The 8,984-nt window shown below is 34.5% G+C and overlaps 1 protein-coding gene across 1 annotated transcript in view; it reads right to left on the minus strand.

The window, feature by feature from the left end:
- Positions 1-4,957: 4,957 nt before the first annotated feature.
- LOC117105858 (protein AATF-like) overlaps positions 4,958-8,984 on the minus strand; it is a 10,903-nt gene continuing 6,876 nt past the window's right edge. Inside the window, exons 7-11 of the mRNA XM_033247169.1 lie at positions 8,647-8,727; positions 7,685-7,746; positions 7,307-7,387; positions 6,305-6,376; positions 4,958-5,243 (exon numbers count right to left, since the gene is read on the minus strand). Coding sequence (XP_033103060.1) covers positions 5,189-5,243; positions 6,305-6,376; positions 7,307-7,387; positions 7,685-7,746; positions 8,647-8,727 — 351 coding nt within the window. The 3' untranslated portion in view covers positions 4,958-5,188. The remainder of the gene's footprint in view (positions 5,244-6,304; positions 6,377-7,306; positions 7,388-7,684; positions 7,747-8,646; positions 8,728-8,984) is intronic.

An 8,984-nucleotide genomic window follows, 5' to 3' on the forward strand; every position in this document is an offset into this window, starting at 1 on the left:
CAAGATCATGACCAGCTTGCCACGACTCTCCAGCTTCAACTGTGGTGTACCAAATTTGTTCGTAATAGTTGTAATACTCATTGAAACTTCCCAGGATGTACAAGCCGGATGCTAATAATGCAATCACTATCAACACCGCACTGTCGTTATCATAACCAGTAGCGATACCTATAGTTGTCAGGATGATCATCTGTGTAAGGATAATCGCAATACCCATCAGTTGTAAACAAAACAAAAAAACAAAGATGGTAAACAAAATGGCGCGTATTAGATCCCTCAGAAAGTAAAGTAGATTACACTTCCTTGCGTGAGGAATGTTGTTGAAATTGTTGAACGATTTGCAGAGAGAAATCATCGGAGCTGATATAAAAAAAAATGACGGAAATATGCACCTTAGTAGACAAACGAATGCAATGATTACACTTATTATGAAATATAGGCAGTGAAATATTGGCTTGCTTTGAGACGTGATCTCAACAAATGGTCTTTCCCTCCAAAATCGCAAACTTATTACATGTTGGAATCGATTCAGTATTTGTCGATACAGACACGTGTATTGGTTTTTGTCGAAGTCTAAGTCACATTCAGATCCGTCGTTGAAAATAGACAAGGAGGCCGGACGAAGAACAACAATTAAGATTACAAACGTCGGTAAAGTTACATACACAAAAACCATAATATAAATTTTCAATACAATAATGTTTCCCAACTGACTCTTCCACCTCAAAATTGCACCGATCAGTACAGTAAGTATTATAATTCGAAGGCCTAGAATTGGTCTACGGCTGTTTCCCCAATGTAAAAGTGTGTATTTCATGCCAAGCGGTAGTGGCGAAGTTAAACTCAATCTTGGGCCGTGACTGTCATTTTCATCTTCCTGCTCCAAAGTGAAATATCCTCCTCTCTCTCGAACAATAGGCCTATTACATGGATTCCAATTAGGGTTAAACAAAAACACACCAATCAGCAATGGACTATATAGCAGCACAAAACAACTAACAACCTCAATAATATGCGTACCATCGTAGTTGATGTATTCACGCTTAGGGTTACAACTCCTTCCTTCCGCCACCTTACAACAGCGATCATTTATAAATCCTTGCATGAAGAGATAATAATTGTAAATACTTGAAGGTGGATTAAAGTTGTACTCACAAACGAAACTGTTCCTGATTTTTCTTTTTCCTATCATCGATAACATCAGACTCGTATAATTCTCAATAGAAGTACACGGTCTGTATCCTGTTGTAGTGTTGAAGTAGAGATGCGCAAACATATAATTTAGGCTTAACTTCAATGTTCCCAAAGACAAGACTTTATAATTTACTGGATATGAGATGATTCTTGATCCCAATGCAAGCTTATCGGTGACCCAAATAAAATCAGGCTTATAATCCACAGTAAAGTGGACAATTTTGGAAGTGGATTGCATACTCATGTTAAATAATTCATCTCTGCTAATAGTACAGTAACTACCGGTGGTACTGTTCAAAATCTCTATACGTGGGTTTACATCGCAAGTAATATTGTCTAGTATGTCAGTCTGGTTGATTACAAAAGGATAATTATCAGCATGCGTCCATGCAAACTGGGTACACAAACTCAAATGTGAAATGACAAAAATACACCAGGTTAAAGCCATTGCGATAACGTTTTTTCTATAAAGTTCATCAACACAATAATGTATAGATCATCGAATCGAACTCCTAAATGTGTACAAGAGCACTCGAAGACGAATTTATAAACATCACATGAGTTGGCTCTAAAAATAATAGTGTTAATTCCTTGAGGCATATTTTTATGTACGTGGAAATTACCAGTTCAGATGGGGAAACGAATCAGAATCAGTCGAATACACTCTGTTTTTCTTATTATTTTGTATGTAAATATACAAGTTTAATATACAATAAATCTCGTGACAGACTATGGGAACAGTGCTGTCCAAATGCATTTGTAGCAAACGTTTCCTGTACATGAAGTGGATTACTTGTCCAAGGTGAAACAACAAAATAACTATTCTTACTGTACCAAAACAGACACATCTATATCCTGTCATTGTTGCATAAAATCAGGGGGTAAGATTTGTTTTTCAAAAATTTTGGATAAGGAACCCAGGGGCGGATCCAGAGTAGTCCAAAAGGGAGGGGGAGATCGACAGACAATAATACCCTAGGGGAATGTACTCGGAAAATGTTTGTTTTCAAGAAAGGAGGAAATAATCTTTGGCGTTTTCGGGGAGATCAATAATTTGTTTTCTTTCTTATTCCCCTTTTCTTGACTTTCCAAAAAAAGGGAGCGGGGGTCGGGGCCGGCTCGCTCCGCCCACCACTACCATCGTTTTGATGTAAGTAGAGAGGCTGAAATCGTTTATCAGAGGGGTTTACTAGAAAAGGAATTTGGTTAAAACATAACACCATCTGGTTACGGGCCTGTCACTGGTTTAACAAAAAAGGCCTTATATAAGAGTTGTGTTATAACAACAAAGATAATAATAATGACATAATAATATACATAAACAACAACAGTAATAATATTGAAAGTAGTATTATGATGATGATGATGATGATGATATTTCTTTAATCCCTATACAGCATGGTAGACATTCGTTGTGATATTCAGATTTTGATTTACATTTTTTAGTTTACTTATATATTTTTAAATAGTATCATTATTTATTGTATTATTTATATATTTCTAATATGCAGTACCACCAATACCTACTTGTAAATCACTTTTGCAATTTACAGAAATGGAGCGATGCGATTTTGTAAAAACTCCAAATATTTTCTTTTCCCAACTGCCATGTCCATGGCCACTTTGCTGATGATACAACTGGAATGACTGTATATTCATCTGATCTTCTTTGAAAGATAGACCGTGTAAACATGCAAACAACGCGTATTATAACTATACCATGGAGTTATTTAATAGCACTAAGCCATTACCCATTACTAGGTAGACCCAATACTAAGTAGCTTTCGATTTGCTACCTAGTCAAATCACTCAATGTGTGACCGTCTCATAGGACGTCCTACGTTCTCTGCATACGTAGATGTGGCCAAATTGCGTCCTAGAATCCACGTGACCACAACTTATCGTTATCGCATGTGCAGATAACTTTTAGTGACGTCATTACGTTCTACCGTCGTCGCGCAATCGAAAGCTCAGTACTAACGCAATACGTATGCCCATGTGTTTGTGTGGTTTTCACTTTACTTTTAATATAATTCACATCTGCCGACAAGAGTGGTCATTCGCATAATAGATCTAAGCTGTCCTTGCTCTTCATTCTCACTACAGTTTCTTGTTGCTCTAAACATTCGTTTCATGTTCATTTTTTTAAAGTTCTGATTTACTCTTTTGTTTAGGGCTTACCACGATTACTGACTTAAAATTAAAAAAAAACAAAAAAAAAACCGATCAGTACAGAAGTTAAAAAGTGTAGCCTAGCGCAGGCGATTAAATCTACAAATAATCACCACTGAAAAATATGTCAGAGCATGATGATTGGCTGGCAGATCAAACCTGTAGCATGCCTTATAAACCTCCAAGAGCGGATCCAAGATTTGTTTACACAAGGAGGCACAAGTGTCAAAGAATAGTACAAAGTAAAGGGAACTAGCATGGGAATGCGGGGGTAGGAAGGGGAGGTGGGTTAGGCAGCACCCTCGCGACAGAATTTATGCTTAATAGATGCCCAAAAATACGTGTTCGCTTTATGCTGTTACGGAATATTGCAACATGTATTTGTATTACACTTAGTGTTTTTGTTAATAAAATAAAGAATGTCAGTGGCAAACCTAGGTCGCACATCCACCTGTCTGTGTCCCCTCACGAAATCCGCATCTGAGCTACTTCTGATAACATACAAAACTGTAAATGATCAGAGTACAGTTTAAACTACTAAAACTCAATTAAGATATGGCAGCTTAAAAGGCATCGAAATTAGAATCCTAATATTGTACTTATCCCATTAACATCTCCCACTGGCTTTCAACATACCATCAAGCATTATCTAAATTTTAGTACAGTAAATAGTGCACAGTACCAACAGATTTCACTTTAGTGTACATTACCTAATATACTACCACGCACAAATCCATTAAGGGGTATGATGAACGTTCCTTCTCCATTTTCCATTATATTTTAAAATTTAAATGCATATATTAAGGCTAATACAACTCGCTATCTATTCTGAAAATGTTGTTTTCTCCCCCCCTCCCCACACCTTGTTTGAAAAATTCTGCGTGTTAAACATATGCAATTAGCAATAAAGACTTATTACTGTATCCTTCGTATACGAGACCTGTCCATATTTTATGTTTTTATTTTATTTTAGCTTAAAACATAAACTAGAGCAGCCACTCCAAAAGTGCATACCTTCGCCCACTCCCTGAATACAGTACCATCAATACGCGGGCCGTGTATGATGGGCGAAAGTGCAGTCTACCATCAAGAAATAATGGAATCGGCTGCCATATTCGGCACAAGATTTTTTTGAGGGGAATTTCCATTATTTTCATGGCCTTGACCTTCTGAAAAATGAAAGTTTTCATTTGATTAGTATGTACCATTCCACTACACTTTTGGTACTTGAGCATATATATAAGCTTGCAAATATGGATAATTTTTCATTCCTGATGATGACATAATTAATGACGAAATATTTAATCCCGACACGATGGTGTGCATTTCGATACTTTAAGTATGTATACTATCTTATCTGAGATTAATCAGTGGACCTTTCGGTTAATGATTATTCATTCATTAGTTTTTGCGTAATCTTGCTAACAGACTGACAGACAAATTGCCCGACAGACAGCTGTGAATACATAACCTCGTTTTCGGAGGTGGTAATAATAGGTGATCTATGCATGTCAGAGTACCACTAATCGTTGCTTGCAGTGGTTTATAAATCCTGATTGACTGCCAATGATTATTAACAGAAACCAGTGAATGCAAATGTTATTTGATGTTGTTCTTTATTAAACAAAATACTCCTTTCATTTACATTATTAAAATGCTTTAAGTAATCCATTTTATATTAAATTCCCTCCTTATAAAAAGGACGAAAAACAAACAAATCTCATGATGACATTATTCTGGAGTTAAATGATGTTTATCAGAACAGTTTGAATTAAAGTAAATGTAGACGGAAGTGAAACATTCAGTGATCTCCGCACCTTCATCACCTATGACCGTGATCAAGCCGTTGCCCAAACAGTGACTTGTAAAGTTCCGTTCTGTGAATAAGATAAGATTTAAGATTTTGCTATTATTAAGAAAATTAATCATAATCAACTACCGGTAGTTAAAGCTTCAAAACCAAAACTGGTACTGTATTGTCCTCAACAGTATTCAAATCAAAGTCTGTATGATTTATATACTTTAAAAGATACTGTTAAACAGCTTCCAACCAACTAAAACATATCCTTCAGTTATCGTATATGTACTCAATTAGGAAATGCAATATTTGACACCTGACCTGAGTCAATGTTCCATAATTGTACATGCATGAGAACTTAGGCCGAGAGCTTTGCTTTATCCTTTTTTTGCTGCATGAAAAATTGCTGCAAACGTACAATGATTTTGTAATGCTTCTTTGTGTTTCAATTCTATTTTTGTAGTTTAATGTTAGAAGGCTAAGAAGGCTAATATTTAGCAGCTAGCCATACAGGTATGTGGGTATCAGCCTTGTAAAGTTTTGCTCAGAACATTCATAAATATAAATGTTTTAAATGCTGGAATTACACAGACTACAATACGTCCATAAACTGGCAGCACTAAGACATTACCTCATTAGTAGTGATGATAAACATTTACAATCAAGTTTCCCCGTGAGGGATGAAGGTAAACGAAAAACAAAACTCAATAAATACTTCAGTTGCATCTAATCCGATACTATAAATAGGTGCAGATTTCTCAGACAAGATATGAATCCCATTGCATTTTTGTGCTTATCGAGTCTAATCGATCAAATATTTTTTTTTTCTCTGGGGTGGTGGTAATTTTTCCAATTGGTATTGAAACAAGGCCAACAAATACAACAATATGTTGATCTACTAAAGATACCACTTTGTTTATCCTAATCATTAGCCAAATTGGATTTTCATTTATGAGCACTATTAAAATTTTATGTGACAAACAAATGATATGCCCATATTTGGCTGTAATATTACATCATCATACCCATATATGGGCAGAAACACACAATTTTGTGACATACAATTTGATTGTGTGTAGACAAGCTTAAGATTTACTGCTTCTTTCACATCAGCTTGATTGCTTTTTCCACATCACTTACCTTGATTCATCCGACATAGAACTTGTCTCATCTGGGGCCATAAAGCTTACTAATTTCTGATGCACTTCATATCTATAAAATCAAAATGGTAAATGGAGTTAGGAGCCTTTCAGTTAAGATGCTCGTTTATGATTACTACTGAAGAATAAAACATTTATTCTGCCAGCTAAGCATTTACTTCCTACATAGGCAAACGGAAGTACATAAAATGGACTTCCCAAAGTAGCGAAGATTAGAGTCGGACATGTGATTTACGTACAGTTCCGTCCAAGCTGTGGTTGTAAAATGGAAATGGTCATAAATTTTAAATCCATCTGAATTCTAAGGTTACATGGTAATATTAGGCATATCTCCATATCTCTGATAAACAGATAGTATATACTAGTGCTGATATGTTATGGAAAATTGCATGCATTATTATTATTATTTTATAATTATTTTCAATATAACAATTCAACTATATACTTTTAAAACTACTGACAATTATTGTAGATTTGAGTTTAAAATAATGAGTTTAATTATTTAATATATATTCTGCCAATTGTATGAGCCCTTAATCAGGAGTTAATGTGTCTACTGCTTGCTATATTTTTTTTAAATACTCTCAACTCATAACCCATCCAGTTTTCTGTGTTGCAAATTCACATGAATAACTGTACAAGTAATAGATTGTTGACTTTTTAGTTCTTTCTAGAGCAGGTCTAGGCATGGCATTATACTTTGTAGGCTTACTTTTGGAAGACTGTTCATTTCTATCTTTAGTTTATGATGCATCTCATCATTCATCCAACCAGATTTACTCTTAAACTACTGTAATACAGCAGAGACGATAGCAAAGAATTTGTCACAAATTGGAGTGATGTAAATCACGTTCGACAGTAACACATTATTATATTGTTGTTTTTTATGACAATGACAATAACGATGATAATGGAAATATCCATGATATATAAATACTGTATAGTTAGGTTTGGTACAATAATCCTTTTAAAAACAATTCACCGTATTTTTCGGCCTTTGCTGGCTTTTGTATCAACTTTCTTGCGAACTTTGCTCCGTAGTTTTTGGACCTCTAACCATTGCCTAATAGAAAATAAAACATATACACTAATTTTATTAAAATATTTAATATTTGACAACATTTTTTTATATCTTCCAACAAATTATAACTGTATAGATTACTCTTACTCAATCAACAATTATTATAATTACAATTGAATTGTTCTATATTACTAACTGCAAATGTTTTTTTGTGACTGTAACAAAGGTGTGTACTATGTTAAGTAGATACATTTTTACATATAGCTTTTTTTTTTAATAGTACACTAGGGATGCTGAAATAGAGTGAACATTACAGGATAGCAAAATGCACTAACTCACCTTGTCAATTGATTAGGATCTGTGGTGCCAGCTGTACGTCTTTCAATCAACTCCCTAAGAAGCTAAAAATATTGAATGAATGAATGAATGAATGATATAATGTATACATAAGTTGTAATGATCTGAAATATATTGTCATGACAATCAAAGCCAAATCAAGGTCTCGTAATCTCGAAAGCTCTGATGAGGACAGTAATAATAATAATAATAATAGTTGGATTTGTAGAGCGCATCATGCGAAAAAGCCTCTATGCGCTTGGTGATTGAGCTCTTTGAGTTGGACATTTTGAGAAAAAAATATATAAGGGCTGTAGTGTACACTAAAGGCTGTATAATAAATGCTGTAGTGTATACTGGCCCTAACGGCCGCCCATACAAAAAAGATCTATTAATCAATCAGCAAAAAAGATAAATCAATCAGCCAGGTATTACTAGAGCTCAAAAAAATTTATTTATCAATTTGCCGAGTATTTCTAGAGTTTCCCATTGTAGCTAATAATAATAAAAATAATTGACCCGAATTGCTGCCCATACAAAAAATATCTATTAATCAATCAGCCGGGTGTTGCTAGAGCTTCTCATTGTAGCTAATAATAATAAAAATAATTGGCCTGAATGGCTGCCCATACAAAAAATATCTATTAATCAATCAACCGGGTGTTGCTAGAGCTTCTCAACAGAGTTAATAATAATAATAAAAATAATTGGCCTGAATGGCTGCCCATACAAAAAATATCTATTAATCAATCAGCTGGGTGTTGCTGGAGCTTCTCTATGGAGGAGTTAATAATAATAAAAATAATTGGCCTGAATGGCTGCCCATACAAAAAATTTCTATTAATCAATCAGCCGGGTTTTGCTAGATCTTCTCAACGGAGGAGCTAATAATAATAATAAAAATAATTAGCTGGCTGCCCATACATCAATTAACAGTATGCTAGCTTCTTAAAACTGAACCTTACTTGGTGGTAAAAATCATCATCATCAAATATTTCAGGGTCATAGTCCTTTAAATGCTGGTTCTGCTTTACTACAGGAACATCCTATGGAAATAAATGTAAAGTATATAATATATCTGAAATTATCCGACAGGAAATTATCTGAAATTATCCTATGGGAATATATCTGAAATTATCCTACTGGAATATATCTGAAATTATCCTATGGGAATATATCTGAAATTATCCTGTGTAAATATATCTGAAATTATCCTATGGGAATATATCTTAAATTATCCTGTGCAAATATATCTGAAATTATGCTATGGGAATATATCTGAAATTATCCTATGCAAATATAT

The sequence above is a fragment of the Anneissia japonica genome, unplaced genomic scaffold (assembly GCF_011630105.1).
Source record: "Anneissia japonica isolate Jap-2015-1 unplaced genomic scaffold, ASM1163010v1 scaffold287754_len4335492_cov202, whole genome shotgun sequence".
Classification (NCBI taxonomy): Eukaryota; Metazoa; Echinodermata; class Crinoidea; order Comatulida; family Comatulidae; genus Anneissia; species Anneissia japonica.